The sequence below is a fragment of the Lathyrus oleraceus genome, chromosome 1, assembly GCF_024323335.1.
Source record: "Lathyrus oleraceus cultivar Zhongwan6 chromosome 1, CAAS_Psat_ZW6_1.0, whole genome shotgun sequence".
NCBI lineage: Eukaryota > Viridiplantae > Streptophyta > Magnoliopsida > Fabales > Fabaceae > Lathyrus > Lathyrus oleraceus.
The window spans coordinates 179,420,758-179,443,906 of NC_066579.1; the positions used below are offsets into that span (position 1 = coordinate 179,420,758).

Below are 23,149 nucleotides of genomic sequence, written 5' to 3' on the forward strand. Positions count from 1 at the left end.
AAAACATTTTATGTGTGTATAAACAACAAAATATATTGTTTAAATTCATAAAATAGGCCTATTTTTAATTTATAAAAAATAATTATAAATCAATCATTCACATTAAGCCTAATTTATAGTGCAAAAAGTGGATGAAGTTTTTCTCTAAAATCTCTCTTTCATAACTATAAAAAAACTCCAAATCCATTCCACAATTAGTATTAAAAAAAGTTGAGATGAGGTATAATAGATATTTAGTCAAGCTAAAATTGAGAATGTTACAACTTTAGCAAAATTTCAAATTTTAGATTTATGAGATAAGTAAATCTAATCTATAACTAAAAAAAGTGCATGTTGCAAATTTATCATATTCTATTCTTAAAATATCATAATAGAGATTTTACAAAATGATTGGTAAAAAATCTTTTAGCTAAAACAAACCGAATCTAAAAAAGAACAATTACAACAAGTATAAAAGGGTTTATTAGATCATTAAATTTTGAATGTTGTTTCTGCATCTACTTCCACTACTCAAAATGGTAACAAACTTTTTTAGTTATGTTTTTTTAATCAAATTTCATTTATGTTTTTTTTTCTTCCAATCTCTTCCTTTTTTTTTACTAATTTATCACGTACAATCTTAACTACAAATTTGATGATTTATTTTTTGCATAATATTTCTATTTCAGATGTTACAGGACTATTGGTAGCAATGGGATTTTTCTTCCCAAAGAATTGAAATCATCATTCTCAACAAAACAAGATCACCCTTTAATTGAATGGTTAATATTGGTATTCTATTATTATTATACCCAATTTATAAAAAAAAAGGAGAATTTATTATAGAAAATAAAAGTTTGCAAAATGGAGAATGAACAATGGTGCACCATATGCTCTAAAATGGTGAGCCCAATAAGTGAATATGAAAACAAATGTCCCTTTTGTGATACACAATTTGGTGATGGAATTGAAAATCTAAGTGATCATCATAATAATGATGCCATTGATTTAAGGTCAGCTTGGGTTTTCTCACTTTATGCACCCATTTTTCTTGGTTTGATGAATGCTTTTAGTCCTTCTCTAGCTACAATTTCTTCACAAGAAAGTAGCACATCAAGAAATGATGAAGATTTTGAACAAGAGAGAGGAAACTACAATGAACTTGTCATTGGCAGAAGGAGAAGAACTTCAACTTACATGATGCATCTCTTTAGAGGACTTCATGTTAGAATGGTTTCAGAAAATGAAAACATAGAACAAAATAGAAACATTATTGATAGTAATAGTAATAACAATAATAATAATAACAACAATAATAACAATAATAATAATAATAGTATACTTGTTATTGATCCATTCAATGAAGGTGCATTAATTGTTAGAGGGCCTAATTTGAATCACACAAATTTAAATAGGTCAAATGAAAATAATATTAATCCTAGTACTATTGGATCTTTGAATGATTTTGTGGATGGAAGTGGATTTGATTTATTGCTACAACATTTGGCACAAATAACACCTAGTGGTTATGCAAGTGTGAATCCTCCAACAAAGAAGGAAGCAATAGAAGCAATGGAAAATATGATAAATGATGAGAAATTGCAATGTACAATATGTTTAGAAGATGTTGAGATTGGAAGTGTTGCTAAAGAAATGCCATGCAAGCATAAGTTTCATAGTGATTGTATTGTTTCATGGCTTAAACTACATAGTTCTTGTCCGGTTTGTAGGTTTCAAATGCCTTGTGAGGATTCAAATGCTTTGGCTAATATGGAAAATGGAAATAGAGAGATTCACAATAATGAGGTTGTGAGGAGAGGTAGAAATGGAAGGAGGAATTGGTTTCCAGTGCTTCAATCTTTTAATAATTTTCTTCCTTTTCCTTGATCATTACTTTGATGGAGTTGCAATCATGCATCAACACAACTACATCTTGACATTATCATGCTTCTTAAATTGTTTCATATTGTGTATATAGTATTTATATATGTTTTAGATTGTATAGTTTGATTTTGTTGTACTTTTCAAATATATATGTATTTTTCAATATTTGGAATAACAGAATAAATTTTACTAGTAATTTATAATGTTATTAGTATTTAAATATACATGTGATCTCTATTGAGTAAAGAATTGAGCTAGGTTTGGATAAAGAATTGAGTTAGGTTGATTTGAAGCCCAAATGTGTAACAATATATATGAATATTAAATTATTTTGATATGTAAATTATATATAATATATGATTAGCTATATCACTAGTTTTTACTTAAAAATTTAATATTTTATTAGTAATATGTGTTACATTTCAAAAAATTAATCATTCTATATTCATGTTTGATACTCTAATTGATTTTTATTTTTATTTTGAGTCTTTAAAAATAAAAACACAAATAAGCATAAACTAAGATGCGAATTTTTCATATTGAAAAAGTTCTAGGATGAATTTTCAAAAGAAATGATGAATTCGAGATTAACAAGTTTGTTGGTCTTAAAAAAAAAAGAACCTTTGTGAAAAGGTCATGAAGGATATATTCTATACAAGTGAATTAATAATTTTAGAAACCATCAACACTAGAGATAGGGGATTAAAAAAAAGAAAGTGTAAAGTTTTATTAAAAAAAAAATCACTTTAATTTTGTTGCTATCTAGGAGATAAACTTAGGGTGTGTGTAGAATTACTTTGAGTCTTTTTGTGGGATATCCTTTCTATGAATGAAATTTCGTCTCAACTATGGGCAATAATGATCGAATTTTGCCTCTTTAGTGTTCTTCGAAGTGCAAGTGTACGTTCTCCTTCACAAGTGTTAGTTTCATTAAGGTGTGTATGGATTGAAGGGTGATGAGTAAGGGTTGCTTTTTAACAAGTTTATACTATCTAAATCATGGGTATTTTTAAAATGGTGAAGTATTTGTAACAATTACGCACTCGTATTGAGTACACGTGTCGTATTCGTGGTATTCCATTTTTTTTCTCATTATTCAATTTTGAATGAAACTTGTGGTTTTCTGAAATATAAATATAGTATATAGTAATTTATGTATTTTAATTTATTTGTATTGTATTTTAACATTAATTTTTATTTTTTATAGTAATACTTTGTTATGAACACAACAGTTTAGTTATCTATTCATGCATTTTATAGAAAACTCTTATTTTTTTATTAACATATACATACCTTGATTTTTTTTAAATGATGTATTATGTACCAGTACCTGCATCGAATACACTACCCGTACTTATGCATCATAGAGTCTAGAAATGAATTTTAGGGGGGGAAAGACTCACCAGGACTACCTTTTCAGAGTTAAAAACATCCTTTTTAGGAGATATGTGTGTGTCATAGGGAATTTCAATAGTGTTCTCTATCCACATGATAGAAGAGGTATGGGTGATTTAATAGAAATTTGGAGTTCAATGCCTTTGTTTCAAAGTTGGAATCCAATATTTTTGCATTCTAGGATAATCTTTCCCTTATTCCAACCTAATGGGAGAGCGATGAATCGTTTGGACCGCATTTTGGTGTTTGATAGTTGGTTAGATTATTTCGCCGGGATGGGGGTGATTATTGCAACTCAAAAGCAAGTGTATTTTTATCGTCTCCACAAGGAATGATTATTTTTAAAAATATGTTCAATAGTTTTCTATGACTTTAAATGATTTATTATATTTGTAAATACGTAAAGTAAATTAATAGAAAATAAAATAAACTTTGGTGTTTAACCATTTAAAAAATTTGTTGGGGTTAGATTTTATCGACCTATTCTCATGTGATATCATTGAGAAGTAATATGTAATTCTAATTAGTGAATAATATTATTGCTCATCGCTATTTTCGTAGATCATGTCTGAGTCAATGACGTGAGATCGATCGTATTACCTAATAGACAATCTCTTAGCCTATTAACTAATACGATATCATTAAGCTTTGATAGTTCATATAGATACTAAATTTAAATCTATCTATGAATTTTAGCATATCTAGTAGATCAAAAGCTTGGATCTAGTAATGACCAGTACCTTTCACATATCAAGTAACACCATGAAGACATGTTTTAAGTAGCTAATCCAAAACAAACATTAAGAACAAAGAATTCATCAATATTAAAGAAAAAGACGAATTGCGTAGAACTCCATGATCGTGATCAATACATGAGCATTAAGATGACTACATCTAACTGCTAACAAAAGATAAATTATCTACACTTACTCATTGTAGCTTTATAATTAAGCCCAAAAAGAAAGACATTGAAAAACATCCGTTGTCAATTCCTCAAACAACGCTTCCTCCCTCAACCTTCCTCTCTTTTTCTCTTTTGTTATGTTTTTCGTACACATTGGAACTCTCTCACTCTTTACTAAGAAAACTACTTAATTACACCAAATTTCAATCAAGTTCTTTTTAATTGAACTAAATGAATCCCTATTTATAGGGTGTTGTCTAATATTCTCTCTAAGTGAGGCTATCAGCCCGGTTATCACGCCTACTTTCTTCACCCTTAAGACATGTCAACTTATCCTGCAAGTGGTCTTTTATGACTATCACTGCTTAGTGTTCCTCGAAGCTCGCTTAGCAAGCCAACCCTTGCTTAGCCATAAAGTAACTTAGCATTTAAGTCTCTGAATCACCATACCTCGCTTAGTACGTTGATACTATGCTAAGTGTACTTTATTGCTTAGCCTTGAAATTACTTGGCTCTGAAGTAATCTTTTGTAGCCTTGGTGCCTTGAAGGTGCTTTTTGTCTATTTTTGGTGCTTTCTTGGTACAATTTACCTCTACTTAGTGAATACACCCTTACAAAGTTCATATAAGCATTTTATTGTATTTTACTAATAAATGGAGGATTTTTCATTGATTGCTTTCAAAATAAGTTAATAAACACTTATGTATTTTTGGCACTTATTAACTCTCTCCAACTTATCTTTTTGTTTGTTCTAAAAAAATATATAAATGATTTAGAGAATTTCAATATGCATAGTTTATGTAAGGTCTCAAGACTTTATCAAAAATTTTTTTGATATACATTTGAAGTATGACATGATTTTTCTTAAAATACAAGTTCATAATCAACATTATAAGCATCTATAAACTATAGCATGAAGATGAAAACTTTTCTTTACCAAAGTATGATTTAAAACATGTTTGGACCAACAATCAATTATTTATCAGAATCATATTCTTATTGTGTATCACTCAAATGGTTAGTGTTTTCCTCATTTATCAAATAAAGCATTACCTATAGTAATATTTTGAAATTCATCTAAGAAATATCACAATATACATATTTAGTCATGGATCAAGGTATTTTGTTTTGTTGTAACATGGTTGACCTACAAGAATCTTGGTTTTTATGAGATTCAAATATGCCTACCAGATAAGAGAGCGATATTTATGTTTTTCCTTTGATTTAAAAAGATCTCTTTCCCTTTTCACAAATTTTTATTTTTGTGACTTTCTTTTGTAAGCTTTGACATTTTATTATTTTTATTTTATTTCACTTTAATTGTCAAAGTTCATTCTATTTTATTTTTTATCATAATCACCATTTACTACTTGATTTTTTTCTTCTCAAAGTATTTCCTTCTCCCCAACGTTATAATTTTTGTAAATCTTGAAATTCTAATGCTCGCCTATATTTAAAATAATGTATGAACATTGTTTTCTATGAATTTGGCTAACGATTGTTTTAATTTTTCAAAAATAATTTTTATTTTTATTTTTAAGGCTTAAAGGGGTTGTCAAATGATCACACCCTCACATGGTAAACTTTTTAGTCAAGTATTTTTTCACTCAATAGTCGAATAATGTCTTTATCATATCCATGACATCATATATATCAAATAATATAAAAGAATTATGCAAAAATATACATAATTATAATGCATTTCTACTCTCATTCATTTATTTAAAACATGAGGTATGCACTCATCTCACTTGATTTAGACTTGTGATTCTTAACTTACATTGACATTTTTTCACCAAATAAATATTAAAGTCAAACTTTAAACAAGAAATTAATTCATGACCATGCTATTAATTTAAATAAAATTGTTGTACCCTAATTTTATCTCGACATTTCCATTTCATCTGATAACGCTTTCATATTGGTATTTTTGTGTCAACTTGGAACGATTCATTTTATTTCACGTTTTTTTATTATTTTAAAATAATTTATTCATATTTTGGTTTTTTAAGACCATTTCATTTTTCATACCAATTTAAAAATACAAAGTTTTTTTTACCTTTTTATCATATGCATTTTTGTTTTACAAAATTTTAAAACAAAATTATAAAAAGAATATTACATTTTTTTAACCATATGCATCATCCCATCCATTTTTCATCTCATTTTACCAAGTCAAAAGTCAACAAAATAGGCAAAAAAAAAACTACAAAAAGTACAAAAATATTTCCTCATTCCATTACATCATTCATGTTTATATCATCACTCATAATACATACATACCTCTTTTTTCCATTATATCACAAAAGTCATGTAAAAATCAACACAGTGACACTAAAGAAAAAAAATTAATTCACAAAATGACTTTGCCATCACACTTTTCATTCATGTTACATCCTCATCATAATACATCATACATGACCATGAAAAATCTCACGTAAACCATTCAAATAGCTCATTCACAAAACCTTCATAACAAACTTTTTACAACTTTTACAAACTTATGACTCTACATACGAGACTCATGCAGACCACCAAAGTGTTACATAATACTCACCAATTTCATTTTCCTCTAAATTATAACAAAGTTTCACATACTTGCCTCACACACTCACCATAATTCCTAAACCTAATCTTATCATATAAATAGAGGAGTAAAAATAGGATGAAGCAACCATAAATATATAGAGAAATCCCTGAAAGTTTGCGGCCTTACCAAGTTTCTTCACCATGAAGAAACCTTGAAGCTCCATAAAATTTATCTCCCAACAACCTCAAACTGAGCCACCATCATCTCACCAATCTTCACATCACTCTGCCATCACCATGCGTTTCATTACTGAGGCCATTGCTGAGCTCATTTGAGTGCCTCAATCTCTGTCACCTTTGTTCCACCTCAAACTCACCTCAAAACAACATCCAAACAATCGAAGCAAAGGCAAAATTTAGAGGAAGTAGAAGAGAATGAGTGAAAAGGAAGCAAAAACATGGAAAAATACATAGAAAATCGTGTTTACCTCATTTTTTGGAGCTCACAAGAATTTGGAAAAAGGTGGCCGAAATCTTCAGGCTCACCGGAGAAGACGATCAGAAAATTCATAGATCGTCAGAATCTTCATCGAAAACTTCATCATCTCACCGGATTCTGGAAAATCCAGAAATTCCATATTGGGTTAAATTTTGTATTTTTTTGCATATTGGGTTAAATTTCTTTACATTTATCCATTTATGCGCTCTCCCTAAGCATTTCTCCCATGTTTTTCTGATTAATCTCTTCCAATTGCTGCAAACAGAGGAGATATAGTGACATATGGTTCACGTGTTCATACATTCATAATGATTGCTTTCCAGATTCATTTGATTATTTGTTTGTAGTGGAATATGTTGGAAACAAGTTTGAACTAAGAAAGTGAGAGAGACTACAGAGAGTGAGAGAGAGAGTTTGAATTTGAGAAAAAAATAAAAAACAACAATGAGGGGCACCTCTTTCTCGTCTTCCTCCTCTTCATTTTTGTCTTAATTAGGGTTTCCTCAACCATTTGGGCCTTGGGCCCGTTTTATTTCTTAACGCCTCCTTTTTTCATTGACGCCTCCCTTTTTCATTGACGTACCCCCTACTAGTTTTGAGTGACTTTAAAGTTTGGGCCTCTTGGTCTCAGGGTGCACGCACACCCCTAGTGTTACAACACCCTTTTTTTTTCAATTGGAATTTAGGCCTTGGGCCTATATTGGCTCTTGCTTTTCTCAAACCCCCTTGTGGGTCTTTCCACCCACTTTCTTGATTTATTCGTCATTTGATTTATTTTCCATAAAAATTGAATCATTTTCAATTCAATATTATTCAATTCTTTTTTTGAATAACTCAGATTGTCATACCCCGATTTTGGTCCTGAATTTTTTCCATTTTTTCATTTTTCATTTGGCACTTGGCCTAAGGTTCATTTGCATACATTCATGACCAAAGGCAACCGTCCATTCCCAAATCCATATTTTTTGTTAAACATTGGTCATTGTCTAGGTCTTTTTGATCATGGTGCTTTTGATTATAAAATGGATTCTAATTATTTGACTTTTTATTTTCAATTTGATTTTAATTTCAAATTAAGTCTAATTCCAAATTTCAATTTAATCTTAATTGTGTTTTTACTAATGATTCAAACTCTAATTGATTTCCAAATAAATGATAGAATTTGACATCAAAGTAGTTTTAACAAATTATAGATTAATTTGATTTTAATTGGTTTTTATTTTATTTTTTATTTTTTTAAATTGATATTTAGATTAGTCTTGGATTATTTCTAAAAATCCATATCCATTTTATAACCAAACACCCATTTCAAATCAAGGTTCAACCAAATTTTCATCCATTCATTAATACCATACATTCATTTTTCAATTTCAGACTATAAAAATTACAATCCAAATTCACACGGCCTATGATCATATTCCGAACCACAATAGCTCCATGATAACATCCATCCTACCACAATCGTAACAGAGCAACATTAAGTCCATAGAATTTCAACATTAACAAGCCAACGCTCCTTATTAACCAACAAGCCTTCAAAGGACCTTCATTCTGACCTCACACCACTGAGAAACATTTCCTAACTTACCAAAAACCTACACAAAACAAAACCTTCCAACCACTTCAATAACATGCATAAACTTTGATATGAATATACACTAACAGAGGCGACAAACAGAACTTTTTAATGACAACTCCAACTTATAAAAACCAGCAATTACAACAGAATTCAGATAACCGAAACGACCCTGCAAAATTTTTATAACCTAAAATCTCTAACGATCCCTCATAGAAATATATCAGAACCTTCAAGAATTACACAAAGACCAACCAAACTGAAAACTTGAGAAGAGAATCCCAACTGTTAGCAGACTGGGCATAACAGAAATAACTGGAAAAAAAACCTCAGAATAAAAGCACAATGACTTCTTCACAACAACAGATTTTTTTTAATCTCCAAAGCACTCATAATAACCTTACAATCAACCTTCAATATTGATCCAATCTTCAACAATTGATAACCGGTTTTTCCAACTGAGTTTCTAACAGAATTCAATTTCAATTCAACCAATTCCTAACCAACAACCTATATATTTCATCATAACTGATTCATTCACTTGGAACTCACTCATATTTCATACCCTGAAAAACATATCATTCATCATCTCCAACTCTGATTTCATTTTCACCAGCATCAATCCAATTCCATAAGACAAGTTCAAATCCAATTCCACAACTCATTGCACATCATACCATATTGAAAAAAACTCATGACAGAAAAGAAAACTCGGCCAAATGATATCCACTTAACCTCCAACAGCAGGATTCAAAGCCACAACCTGAATCCGCCCTTACTATTTGGTTGGTTAACTTCCATACAAAACCGAAACCGCCTTTGAATCTTCAATAATTTTTTCACTGCAGTAACACAAAGCAATTAGCAAGGCGGTAAATTTCAGAAAAATACCTCAAAATGGAATGGAGACAAAATAAGGAAAAAAAGCATAAGTTCAGAATACCTTTTCCAAATCCAAGCATCAAAAAGACCGATACAAACTGAGCCCACCGAAAGGATGTTGGCAGATACTTGTTTCAATCCACCATACAACAATCCCCAAACCCTAATTTGTTGGACATAAAAGGAGAGAGAGGAGAATCAGAGAGGGAGAGAAAAAATTCGGAGGCGACGAAAACCACAAAACGAAACCCTAATACGAAAACCAGAGAGACCACAACGAAAACCTGAAAGCTAGTGAAGGGAGGCAGTTGCAAGCTCGTCATTACCGCCGCTGAAGGTGAGTTTTTGCTTGAGTCTCTCTGAAGTGTTTGATTTCTGGAGTGAGAGCGAAAGGTTGAGGATGAGTGAAAGTGAGACGGAGAGAGGAACGATTGAGGCTAGTGTGAGTGCGTTTGAGAGAGGGTTTTGATGAGAGAGACGTGAGGTTGAGAGAGCAATTTTGGGAGTGAGGTTGAGAGAGCGATTTTGTGAGTGAGATTGAGAGGGATTGAGGACGATGAATAGGTTCTGTTACAGTACCTCTCACCATTTTCTTTTTATTTATTTCTTTTTATTTTTTAAACAGAATAAACATTGAAACCATTAAAAGTTACGTTTAAAGTTCCTAGGTTTTATTTAATAATGTTTTCATTTAGTAGTGTATATTAATATATTAATGTTTATTTCAATCCATTAGCCTCTAGAACCCAACAGCCAGGCGGCTGGGTTTAATTTCTTGTTTTTTTTTCTTGGTAGTCCAACAGACTATTTTATCTTAGTTTTTATTTTTAATTTTAATTTTAATCTATTCTGGTTTACTTATCCGAATTAGCATTAAGATAGCAAATAATCATGAATGGCCTAGTGGGGGGAGAGTACTTTCATTGCCTTTAAGTGGAGTGGGTTCAATACTTGGGGACAACAATCTTTATATTTCTATTTATTATGCTTACCATTTTGTTTAATTTTGTATATAATTTCTACTATTTATTTATTTTAAATTTTTATCAATTTAATTTAATCAATGTTTAGTTGTGTGTATCTTTAAATGTTTACCTTTTAGATTTAATTAATAGTTGAACTTCCGATACTATTTTATTCGATTAGTCGATTTTTGTGTGTTAACTAATTTAGTTAGGTTATTAGTACCCATATCCATACTTTTACACGTGTAAATAATCACCAAATTTCATTCGATTTCAAAATCAGTTTCAACTTTCCTCGATTTCAAAATACATTCCAAAAATAAATGCGAATTATTTCAAGATCATTTCACAAATCAAACATAATATTCAAAACCTTTTCTAAAGAGATAAGAAAAAGATTATCCTGGAGGGAATATCCAGTCATAATCCCGAATATTAGGCTCAAGCTGTAAGAGCTTGCAAGCCGTTAATATTCGTCTTCTCTTTAACACTCTAATATTCAAATCGTTTTCTAAATAAAGCGTGAAGAAAAAGATTATCCTGGAGGGAATATCCAGTCATAATCCCGAATATTAGGCTCAAGCTGTAAGAGCTTGCAAGCCGTTAATATTCGTCTTCTCTTTAACACTCTAATATTCAAAACCTCTTCTTAATAAAGTTGGAAGAAAAAGATTACCTGGAGGGAATATCCAATTGTAATCCCGAATATTGGGCTCAAGCTGTAAGAGCTTGTAAGTCGTAAATATCCGTCTTCTCACCAAAGCACCTGTAAATATCTCAAACCGTCTTCTTAATAATGTTGGAAGAAAAAGATTACCTGGAGGGAATATCCAGTCGCAATCCCGAATATTAGGCTCAAGCTGTAAGAGCTTGCAAGCCATGAATATTTGTCTTCCCTCCAAAACATTCATAAATATTCGAATCATTTTCTTAAAAATATTGGAAAGAAACAGATTGCCTGGGTGGAATATCCAGATGTAGTCCCGAGTGTTAGACTCAAGCGTAAGAGCTTGCAAGTCATAAGTACTCGTCTTTCAAACTTTAAAATACTTAATTCCTACCTCAAATACTTTTTCAATAAAGATGGAAATGGAACATGGTGTATACCGTGCACTCCTGAGATTAAGATTCGAGGCGTATGCCTCACCTATCTTAGTTTTAGCCATCGTCTAAAATTGTCAATGCGGTTTCTTCAAACCCTTTCTCAATCAAACCTAAAAATACTTAATCCCTATTAAATACTTTTGCCAATGAAGATGGAAATGGAACATGGTGTATACCGTGCACTCCTGAGGCTAGGATTCGAGATGTATATCTCGCTCATCCAAGTTCTCGCCATTACTCAAAATACATCCAACCAATAAAACTCTTTTCTCGCCGCCGTGCGACTAACCAAAAACCCTTTTTCATAAACGAAAGATATATTGTCTTAAGGTGATGCAAAACAATTTTTCGGCCACGATTGTTGAGTCGAGATAAGTGACGCTTTTCCGAATGTAGATTTATAAATTCGTTCGATGTGTGGTATGCGTCCACTCCTCATCTGTTTTGGGTAAAACAATGTTTTCGTCGATTAATACAATATAGCTTTCGCTAAAATCGACCAACAAACAAACATTTTTCTACCCAGAACTACGTAAGCCTTGATTTCTCTTTTGAGATACGTAGGAACAGGATTCGTAAATCTTGTCAGGCCCACTAATAAAAAACTTAGGTTTAGTCCTTCGTCAAAAATCCAAAAACATTCTCTTCTCATCCTTTCTTTCTTTCCCACCTAATGATTCGAAAAGCCTAACATTTCAACTAACACTAACGCACACAACTAACCTAATGGTTCCCGTTGAGTACAACGGACGTGAGGGGTGCTAATACCTTCCCCTTGCGTAATCGACTCCCGAACCCTGATTTGGGTGCGACGACCATATCTTATCCTTTCTTCTAGGGGTTTTATCGATATTTTCCCTTTCCCATTTTTTTTGGGAATAAATAAAGTTCGGTGGCGACTCTGTTCAGTCCATCATTGCGAGCGTGCGATTGCGCTTCGCTTTGAAGTCGTATCCCCATTTTTCGAGGTGCGACAGATGACGACTCTGCTGGGGACTACTGGCATCCCTAAGTGAGTCAAGCCTAGTTAGGTCGTTTGTGTGCCTTTGTTTGTTTACCTATGTGGCTTTTCTTTATTGTTTTTACTATCTCTATTGTCATATTGATATGAATCTCGTATTGGTTCGATTATGGTTTGGTACTTGGATACTCTGATTGCAAACCTTGTGGGAAAGACTTTTTACCCGAGTCTCGAGTAAAAACATAAGATAGGACGAGGTTGAGTAGTGCGGGTCCACGAGATGTATTTCTCGTTGGGTCGGTACGAGAACCTTACTTAGAGTAGATTCTTGAGAGGATGTTGTCGCTCGGCAAGTAAGTTGCCGTAAGCTTCGATATTTTCTTTAGGATCCATGACTCTGAGAACCATTTGTAGAACCTTAGTTCTTTGCCCAACTAGGAAAGATGGTTGCGTAGTGTGGGTCTGCGAGATGTATTTCTCGTTGGATCGATGCGAGAACCTCACTTAGAGTAGATTCTTTAGATGGAGTTGATGCCCGACAAGTAAGTTGCCCCAGGTAGCAAACAGTCTAATGGATCCATGACTCTAGGAACCTTTTGAAAAAAAACCTTAAATCATACCTGGTGAGAACCTTGTTCTATATAAAGCAATCAGACTTATCCATGCCTTAAGCCTATTGAACCTATACAAAAAAAATGCATCACATTCATACATTGCATCAACATCATAAAAAGCAAGCTCTTTAGTTGTCTTTTATTTATTTCAGGAATGGAGAACTTGAAAATGACAACTTCAATGAGACATACCTTCACGCTTAAGTACAAGGAACCTAAGTTGGACAGTCTGAAGGGTTTGATCTCTGATTTGACTCTCAGCAGACGTGATGAGTTCGGAGAAAACTATGGGAAAATTTTGAGCCTTCTAAATAAGAAAGTTGACTATGGAATTATCGGCTCTGTGGCACAATATTATGATCCACCTCTGCGTTGTTTCACATTCGCTGATTTCCAGCTAGCTCCTACTTTGGAAGAAGTTGAGAGAATCGTGGGTCTCAAATTGAAAGATTTTAATCCATTTCCAAAGCTCGAAGAAGATATGGGCCCAAAGAAGATAGCTTCAGCCCTAAGTATCAATGTCCCGACTGTTCGAGACAATTGGGTTGAAAAAGGGGGTTGCGAAGGTTTTGCCGCGAGGTTTTTGGAAGATTTAGCTCTAAAGTTCAAGAAAAGTGGAAATTGGAATGCATTCTATGCTGTGTTGGCTTTATTGATCCATGGGATTGTGCTCTTCCCAAATGTTGAAAAATTTGTGGATCAAGTAGCCATAGAAGTCTTTCTCTCTGGCAATCCAGTACCATTTCTCTTAGCTGACATTTACTATGCCCTTCACACTCGACACGAAAAGAGGGGTGGAACTTTGTTGTGTTGCGCTCCTTTGCTTTACACTTGGTTCATGCTACACATGCCCGAAGAAGGTCCTTTTGTGGCAAAAGAACTTAAGTCTCCTCAAAAATTAGCTTCTCTCACCGCAAGTTCCATCAGATGGTATATCCGAGAGTGGGAAACCCCAGACATTATAGTCAGCTGTGGGGAATTTCCTAATGTACCGTTGTTGGGTACCAAGGGTTGCATCAACTATTACCCTATGTTATCTCGATTGCAACACGGTTACTCTATGGATGGTCCTCCTGACGCAAAGGACTTACAGCCATTTGTGCTCTCTGACATCCAAGCAAGCAATCCTGATGTAAGAGCAGTACGAAAGGCTTGGTTAAAGGTTGTAAGAAAGGGTAAAGAGTTTGGAAAAAGAAACATTCTCGCCAAAGAACCTTACACTCAATGGGTGAAAGAAAGAGTTGAGGAAATCCAGTTGCCATTTATCTTAAAGGTTCCAGCTTTTCCTAAAACTCCTGAGCCCAAGCCCATACTCCCTGAGGACATGGAGAAACTCACTACTAAGGTTAAGGAGCTCGAATTGGAGAATACTGAATTACGGATTCAGATGAACCGAGTTATCTTGGAAAATCAGAATTTGAAGAGGAACGTAAGGGAAAAGCCCAAGAACTTGAGGATAGCAACAAGAGAGCCAGGCTATTGGAAGACCAGAAAGATGATCTTGATCATATCCTATTAGGTTCCACATCAGTGATCCGAACCAGGAAGGAAGAGCTCAAGAAAGCTGAGTATAGGATCTGTGAGTTAGGGAGAATGTTGGATAAATCTCTTATGGATAAAAAAGAAACTAAGCTTGACTTTGAGGCACAGATCCGTGACTTGAGGGACGCTCTGAAGAAATGCGAGGAAAAGTTGTCTTACGAGATACTCCAAAAGGAAGAAGCTGAAAGGAACTGTCACCATCTCAGGTACCAGTTGGAAGAAGCTACTAGGAGATTTGCAGTTTTGGAGAGCCAAGAAGGTGATGCAGCCTACTTACTCCTAAAGAATGATTGTGTGTACTGGAAAAGGTTGTATAGGGAGGCTAGAGCAACCTTAGATGAAGATCAAAAGGTCATCCAGAAACTCCAAGAGCTCTATGTTGAATGGAATGGCAAGTTCCGCAACTTAGCTAGGTTTGTTAACCTCAACATGTTGGAACTCCCAGAAAAACTCCAGGAAGTGGATTGGTGTATGTGTCCAGAAAACACGCCTCCTCAAGTTTTCAACTTCGTCAAGTTTATCAAGAAAATGATGAATGAGCTCACCACAGATTTGGCTACGATCATAAGAGCTGAGACAGAGCTTAAGTTTACTTGTACTTGAATTTGAATTGTTGGTGTTTAAATCTTTTTGTATTCGAATCATGTGTACTTGAAATTAAATCCTTTTGTATTCGAATTTGATTTTAATTAATGGAAGTTGTCATTTTGGGTCTCAATTATTACATATTGTTTTTATATTCTAACATTGCTGAAATAAATAATAAAGATAACTAAGAGCTTTGCACAAAATGCACCCATAACATGCACTCATGTCATTCTTCAAACAAAAAACTCATTTTTGTGTCTTCTTCAGTTGTTACACATTGAGTCCTCGACACCACTACAACACCAGAGCCAGCGCTCGTCGAAGAATGGCGGACCAAGAACAAGAATTGGAGCGAGTGAGCTCAGAACTCGAAGACCTACGAGGAAACATGGGTCAAGTTATGGAGATACTACAGGTCATCAGGGCAAAGTTGGATGCCCAAACGACGGTCGTTTCAGAAATCGCCGGTCCCACAATTGAACCCCAACTTGCAAGGACAGTACCAACCACTTGGCCAGCCTATGGTTTACCTCCCGGTTTCACACCTCCAGTTGAAGGCGCCCCTGGTTTTGTACAATCCGCTCAGCAGACGGCTCCTCTACCAACCATCAATGAAAATCATCCAGTGGTCCACACGTTCGCACCTCCTCTCGTTCGTTCACATGTGCAACCTTACTTTGAAGATCAACAACATGCTCCGGACTTTTTAGACGAAGATGAGGAAAGGCAGGAAGACATAAGAGGGATGAAGGAGAATTACCAGATTCTTGAGAAAAGATTGAGGGCTATGGAAGGCGACCAAGTTTTTGGTGCTACTGCTAAGGAGATGTGCTTAGTGTCAGGTCTTGTGATTCCTGCGAAGTTCAAGACCCCTGATTTCGATAGGTATGAGGGTCACTCGTGTCCTAAGAGTCACCTTATTATGTACTATCGAAAAATGACTGCGCACGTGGAGGATGATAAACTTATGATACATTGCTTCCAAGACAGCTTGAGGGGTGCTTCCTCCAAGTGGTACTTAAGCCTTGATCAAAGTAGGATTCGTTGTTTCCAAGACTTATCTGATGCCTTCATCCAACATTATAAGTATAACATGGATATGGCCCCAAATAGGAGGCAACTGCTCAGCATGTCCCAGAAAGATAATGAGTCTTTTAAGGAATACGCGCAACGATGGAGGGAAGTGGCCTCGCAAGTCGAACCACCTCTGGCTGAGAAGGAGTTAGCAAATTGGTTCATGGATACAGTCAAACCTATGTTCTATGAAAGAATGGTGAGTAGTGTATCTGCAAGCTTCTCTGACCTGGTCGCCGTGGGCATAAAGGTCGAGCTGGGATTGAAGAATGGAAAGATGATGACTACCTCTGAAACATCTAGTAGTAATGCCAAAAAGTTTCCTGGAGGATTTCAAAGAAAGAAGGAGGGTGATACAAATGCAGTGTCAACCAGTCAAAGGAGGAGTCATTCATGGAAGAAACAACACCAATTTGCTCAACAACGACCAACTTATCCAGTACAATATGTTCAACAACCATATGTGGCAGCTGTCACACCAAATTTTAACCAATCACAAGCTCCTGTCTATCAACCTCCTCAACAAGCGCCAATATGCCAACAAGCGTCAGCGCCACCTGCTTATCAACAACCAAGGGCACAGGCTCCTCGTCCACAAAATCCTCCAAATCAAAATAGGGTACAGAGAGGTAGACTTCCGTTTGCTTCAATCCCTATGACATACACTGAATTGTACCCATCGTTACTACAAAAAGGGTTGGTGACGCCCAGACCTTTGGGTCCTCCACCAAATCCTTTACCTCCATGGTACAATCCAGATGCCCATTATCCTTTCCATGGGGGTGCCCCTGGACATGATTTAGAAGGATGTTATGCTTTAAAGCATGTTGTGCGAGACCTGGTTGAGAAGAAGATTCTTTCATTTCGAAACGTCGGACCCAATGTCAAAAGTAACCCTTTGCCAGCGCATGGTGATGTTAATGCCGTCGAGGATGCTTCTGATGTGTGTATAATCAAAAACGTGGAAGATGTTAAAACTCCGTTGCTAGCGCTTCATGCAGGATTGGTGGGGGCTAGATTGATTAATACATGTCACGACGACTGTGAGGAATGTGCCGTTCATCCAAGAGGATGTAAAGTGGTACGAAATGACATTCAGAACTTGATGGATCAAGGTGTTTTACAAATTTGTGGTCCAACAACAAACGAGGAAGTTTCAGTCGTTGAACCCGTTTTTAATATACCAGAACCGTTTGAGGTAACTTATCACAGAAGAGATATTGTTCATCCATCACCCGTGGTAGTTTGCATGCCTACCCCATTTCCTTTTGAAAGCACCAAGGCGGTACCCTGGAAGTACGACATAACAGTGGTAGATGGAGTGGTAGATGGAAAGCCCAAAGCTGCTGAAAGTAAGAAAGGTTTGGAGAATGTTGACACCGACATCACTAACATCGCAGGGACAAGCAGGATGACCCGCAGTGGTCGGATTTATACTCCCAATTTTAATGTGAACCCTCAAGAGCCAACAAGGGAAGCTGCAAATGTAAATCCTACCCCAGAGCATGGAGGGGCACAGCCGGCTGTGCAAACAGATGAAGCAAGTGAGTTCCTAAGGATAATAAAGAAATCTGACTACAAGATAGTTGATCAGTTACATCAAACACCATCAAAAATATCTATCTTGTCTTTGCTTCTGAATTCTGAAGCTCATAGGGAAGCTCTACTGAAAGTGCTTGCTCAGGCTCATGTTACCCAAGATATAACGGTCGGCCAATTCGATGGAGTGGTCGCCAATATCACAGCCTGCAACACTCTAAGTTTCAGCAATGAAGAGCTACCCAAAGAGGGGAAGAATCACAACCGCGCCTTGCATGTGTCCATAAAATGCCAAGAAGATGCTCTGGCCAGAGTTTTAGTTGACACTGGATCATCCCTCAATGTTCTACCAAAGAGGGCACTTGCTAAATTGTCTTACCAAGGTTCGGAGTTGAAACCTAGTGCGCTTGTGGTAAAAGCATTTGATGGTTCGCGAAGGACAGTAGTTAGGGAGGTAGAACTACCAATACAAATCGGACCGCATGTATTCCCCATCAATTTCCAAGTCATGGACATAAATCCAGCTTATAGTTGCCTTTTGGGATGCCCATGGATACATGCTGGTGGGGCAGTAACTTTTACTCTGCATCAAAAGATGAAGTTTGTGGTCGATGACAAGCTCGTCATTGTCTCGGGTGAAGAAGATTTTATCATCAGTCAACTCTCCTCTTTCCGTTATATTGAGGCTGATGAGGATGCCTTAGAAACCTCTTTTCAAGCCCTTGAAATATCCAATGCCACACTTGAAGAGGTTAAGGATCCTATTGATAAAACCAGTTTGTCGTTCGCTTCTTTGAAGAGTGCAAGATCAGCAGTCGAAAGTGGAGGCCCTGCAGGTTGGGGGCAAGTCATCAACGTCAGTGAGAAAAATGACCGTTTTGGTTTGGGGTACAAGCCTTCTGCTAATGGAGAAGCCCTGGTCCCTGCAAAGGACCGTGTGCGGAGCATACAAGAAGTTTTCCTGAGCACAGGATTTATCCATGGAGATCAAGTTGGTGCAGTGGAAGATGACACTGAAGATGGAGAAACGTCAAACCTGATATACCGGTGTGAGGCAGCCCTGACAAATTGGGAAGCGGTTGAGATTCCAGAAGTTTTTCCCGTGTCAAAGTAATTATGTTTTCCTTTGTGTTTTTGAAAATCCTTAGCTCTGCCCAAGGCTAATGGATCATTTGTAGGGCCCCTTTCAAATTTCAAAAATCATTATGACAAATAAAGAGTATTTTGTTCAAATTCTTGTCGTTCATTTATTTTGTTTTTCTTTCCTTAAAATGGCAATCCTTTCAAAAACTACAAAAATATTTTTATTTTTTTGCATTTTATTTCCATTTTTCTAAAAAAAAACCATCATTAAAAAACATGCAGAATAGTCAATAAACCAGTTGAATTCGATGACCCCACTACTTCCTATAATTTTGAACTCCCCATCTACCAAGCGGAAGAGGAGAGTGAGGAAGATTGTGATTTCCCTGAAGAACTGGAAAGGATGCTCGAGCACGAGTCAAAAGCCCTTCAGCCACATCAAGAACCAGTGGAAACAATCAACCTTGGCACCGAGGAAGACAAGAAAGATGTCAAAGTTAGGACTACACTTGAGGCAAGCATCAAAGAAAGATTGATCAAGTTGCTACATGAATATGTAGATGTATTTGCTTGGTCGTATCAGGATATGCCAGGTTTAGATACTGATATTGTGGTCCATAAGCTACCACTACAGCCAGATTGTCCGCCAGTGAAGCAGAAGCTTCGAAGAGCAAGACCCGACATGGCTCTAAAGATTTGTGACGAGGTGAAACGTCAATTTGATGCCGGTTTTCTAGCAGTTGCAAAGTACCCTCAATGGGTAGCCAACATTGTGCTAGTACCCAAAAAGGATGGCAAGGTCAGGATGTGTGTTGATTACAGGGATCTAAACAAAGCTAGTCCAAAGGACGATTTCCCCCTGCCACATATTGACACTCTGGTAGACAACACTGTTAAGTTTGCAGTCTTCTCCTTTATGGACGGATTCTCGGGTTATAATCAAATTAAGATGGATCCAGAAGACATGGAAAAGACCACATTCATCACCCCTTGGGGAACATTTTGCCACAAGGTAATGCCATTCGGTCTCAAAAATGCTGGGGCAACTTACGAAAGAGCAATGGTCACTCTTTTCCATGACATGATGCACAAGGAAACTGAGGTTTATGTGGATGATATGATTGCAAAATCCCAAAGTGAAGAGGATCACATAGACCACTTGCAAAAGCTATTTGAGCGTCTTCGGAAATTTCGACTACGGCTGAATCCTGCTAAATGCACCTTCGATGTCTGATCCGGAAAGTTGCTTGGTTTCATTGTCAGTCAACGAGGAATTGAGGTAGAGCCAGACAAGGTTAGGGCAATACAAGAAATGCCTGCTCCACGTACAGAGAAAGAAGTTAGAGGATTCCTGGGACGTTTGAACTACATCTCTAGGTTTATATCTCATATGACTGCTATGGGTGAACCTATATTCAAGTTGCTCAGAAAAGATCAAGCAGTTGAATGGAATTCTGACTGCCAAATGGCTTTTGAGAAGATCAGACAATACCTGCAAGAGCCCCCTATTCTAATTCCACTTGTTCAGGGGAAACCACTCTTTATGTACTTAACTGTGCTTGAAAAGTCAATGGGATGTGTGCTGGGACAACATGACGAAACCGGTCGAAAGGAGCATGCCATCTATTATTTAAGTAAGAGATTTACCGATTGTGAAACCCGATACTCACTCTTGGAGAAAACTTGTTGTGCTTTAGCATGGGCCGCTCGTCGTTTAAGACAATACATGATTTGCCACACTACTTTGTTGATCTCAAAAATGGATCCAATAAAGTACATCTTTGAAAAGCCTGTTTTGACTGGAAGAATCGCCGTTGGCAGATGTTACTATCTGAGTATGACATCCAATATGTGTCTCAGAAAGCCATCAAAGGGAGTGTGTTGTCTGATTACTTGGCAAACCAGCCCGTTGAAAATTACCAGCCGTTGAAGTTTGACTTCTCTGATGAAGACATTATGGTAATGAAAGACTGTGAAATCCCAGGACTTGATGAAGGACCTGAACCCGGATCTCGGTGGAAGCTCATGTTCGATGGTTCCTCCAATTACATGGGCCATGGCGTAGGAGCTGTTCTATTAAATCCGAATGGTGGATACACTCCTTTCATAGCAGAATATGAGGCGTGCATCCTAGGCATTGAAGCAGCAATTGATCTCCGAATCAAAATCCTCGAAGTATGTGGAGACTCAGCCTTGGTGATATACCAAGTCAAGGGCGAATGGGAAACCCGTGATACCAAGTTGATCCCATATCGTGCCTATGTCATGGAATTAATAAGATACTTTGATGAAATCACTTTCCGTCATATCCCGAGAACTGAGAATCAAATTGCTGATGCTTTGGCTATGTTGGCTTCAATGTACCAAGTTAGATTCCATAATGAAGCACCTCTCATTCAGATCGAGCGGAAAGTTGAGCCTGCCTACTGTCAGTCAGTTGAAGAGGAAGTCGATGGTAAACCCTAGTTTCACGACATCAAATGCTTTTTGCAAAATCAAGAATATCCAACAGATGCAACAACCCTTGACAAGAAAACATTGAGGAAGTTAGCATCCAAATTCTTCTTAAGCAATGGTGTGTTGTACAAGAGAAATCACGACATGATTTTGCTCAGATGCGTGGATGGACGTGAAGCGGACCTGTTGATCAAGGAGACTCATGAAGGATCCTTTGGAACTCATGCCAATGGGCATGCCATGGCCAAGAAGATTTTGAGAGCTGGTTATTACTGGTTGACCATGGAATCCGACTGCTTCAATTATGCCAGAAAATGTCATAAATGCCAAATCTATGCCGACAAGGTACACGTGCCTCCGACCCTGCTAAATGTTTTGACGTCACCTTGGCCTTTCTCAATGTGGGGCATCGACATGATTGGCGCCATCGAGCCTAAAGCTTCCAATGGTCACCGCTTCATCCTGGTTGCCATTGATTACTTTACCAAATGGGTAGAAGCCGCCTCTTACGCTAATGTGACAAAACAAGTGGTTGCACGATTCCTCAAGAAAGAGATCATTTGCCGTTATGGAATCCCAAGCCGGATCATCACAGATAATGGGACGAATCTGAACAATAAGACCATGAAAGAATTATGCGAGAGCTTCAAGATTGAGCACCATAACTCTTCACCCTATCGTCCAAAGATGAATGACGCTGTTGAAGCCGCTAATAAAAACATCAAGAAGATCCTGCAGAAAATGGTAAAAACCTATAAGGATTGGCACGAAATGCTACCCTTTGCACTGCATGGATACCGGACTTCCGTCCGCACTTCAACAGGGGCAACCCCGTTCTCTTTGGTATATGGGATGGAGGCAGTTCTCCCAATTGAAGTGGAGATACCTTCAATGAGAATCTTGATGGAGACCAAGCTAGAAGAGGCTGAGTGGATTCAAAATAGATTTGATCAGTTAAACCTCATAGATGAGAAGCGAATGACTTCTTTGTGCCATGGACAATTATACCAAAAACGGCTTAAAAGGGCTTTTGACAAGAAAGTACGTGTTCGGGAATTCAGAGAAGGAGACCTCGTGCTTAAGAAGATCTTGCCAATACACAAGGACTCACGTGGGAAGTGGACTCCCAATTATGAAGGCCCCTATGTTGTGAAGAAAGCTTTCTCCGGAGGTGCCTTGATTCTCTCAACTATGGATGGTGAAGAGCTCTCACACCCCGTGAACTCTGATGCAGTTAAAAGATACTATGCCTAATAAAGACCCGCTAAATCGAAAACCTGAAAGGGCGATTTAGGCAAAAAAGGGTATCCGAGTGGACTGAAAACCCGAAAGGGCAGTCCAGGCAAAAGTTAGGGATGAATAAAAGAAATGGTAGCTCGCTAAGTTGAAAACCTGAAAAGGCGACTTAGGCAAAAAGGAGCGTCCCGGTGGATTGAAAACCCGAAAGGGCGATCCAGGCAAAAGTTAGGGGCACAAAGCATAAACTGCATCAGTTGTTACTGATTAACACCAAAGAATTTGAGGTGGAAGATTAATCCAGTCACTCCCCTTAGGAGCAAGGTTTTGGGGGAAT

General features: G+C 36.6%; 1 protein-coding gene across 1 annotated transcript; it reads left to right on the forward strand.

Annotated features, from left to right (window-relative positions):
* Window positions 1–843: 843 nt before the first annotated feature.
* Window positions 844–1,866, forward strand: LOC127098193 (E3 ubiquitin-protein ligase SIRP1). The gene is made up of 2 exons (XM_051036723.1): window positions 844–1,264; window positions 1,346–1,866. Exons 1-2 carry the CDS (start codon window positions 844–846, stop codon window positions 1,864–1,866), a joined length of 942 nt encoding a protein of 313 aa, XP_050892680.1.
* Window positions 1,867–23,149: the final 21,283 nt, after the last annotated feature.

Bases quoted from the DNA above. Each gene is read 5' to 3' on its own strand.
- LOC127098193 (XM_051036723.1), top strand. From the start codon at position 844: ATGGAGAATGAACAATGGTGCACCATATGCTCTAAAATGGTGAGCCCA. The intron at 1,265-1,345 runs GTAATAACAATA...CATTCAATGAAG, and splicing joins AAACATTATTGATAGTAATA to GTGCATTAATTGTTAGAGGG.